The sequence below is a fragment of the Clupea harengus genome, chromosome 15 (genome assembly GCF_900700415.2).
Source record: "Clupea harengus chromosome 15, Ch_v2.0.2, whole genome shotgun sequence".
In the NCBI taxonomy this organism is placed as follows: domain Eukaryota; kingdom Metazoa; phylum Chordata; class Actinopteri; order Clupeiformes; family Clupeidae; genus Clupea; species Clupea harengus.
Window position 1 is genome coordinate 28,703,203 of NC_045166.1, and position 513 is coordinate 28,703,715.

Below are 513 nucleotides of genomic sequence, written 5' to 3' on the forward strand. Positions count from 1 at the left end.
TGGCCTGGTGCAGCGCGTGGCCCACGGCGGCGTGCTGGGAGCGGGCGATGCGGACCACGGCGGCGGCGGGCCCGTGCTGGGCCTCCAGGTCCTGGCGGCGCTGGTCGTAGGCGGTGAGGCGGCGGTAGAGGGCCTCGGCGCGGGTCTTCACGTCGCCCCCGATGGCGTTGGAGCTGCGCTGGATGACGCTGAGGCGCCGGACCGTCTTGGCGCAGCGGGAGGACTGCTTGCGGAGTCGCTCCACGTCCAGGCCGAGCGCCGCGATCTCCCGCCGCATGGCGTGCGCCTCCCTCAGCACCTCCTCCATGGTGCCACCTCTTCACACACACACACACACACACACACACACACACACACACCCTTTACCCCTGACCACCTCTTCACACACACACACACACCCTTTACCCCTGACCACCTCTTCTCTTCACACACACACACACACACCCACACACACACACCCTTTACCCCTGACCACCTCTTCACACACACACACACACACACACACACCCTTTA

General features: G+C 66.1%; 1 protein-coding gene across 1 annotated transcript in view; it reads right to left on the reverse strand.

Annotated features, from left to right (window-relative positions):
* The window catches only part of LOC105909495 (syntaxin-11-like), a 2,946-nt gene extending 2,649 nt beyond the window's left edge, over nt 1–297 (reverse strand). The window contains exon 1 of the mRNA XM_031581899.2: nt 1–297. This exon is cut by the window's left edge and continues 113 nt beyond it. Within this exon, the coding sequence (XP_031437759.1) occupies nt 1–277 (277 nt within the window). The 5' untranslated portion in view covers nt 278–297.
* Nucleotides 298–513: the final 216 nt, after the last annotated feature.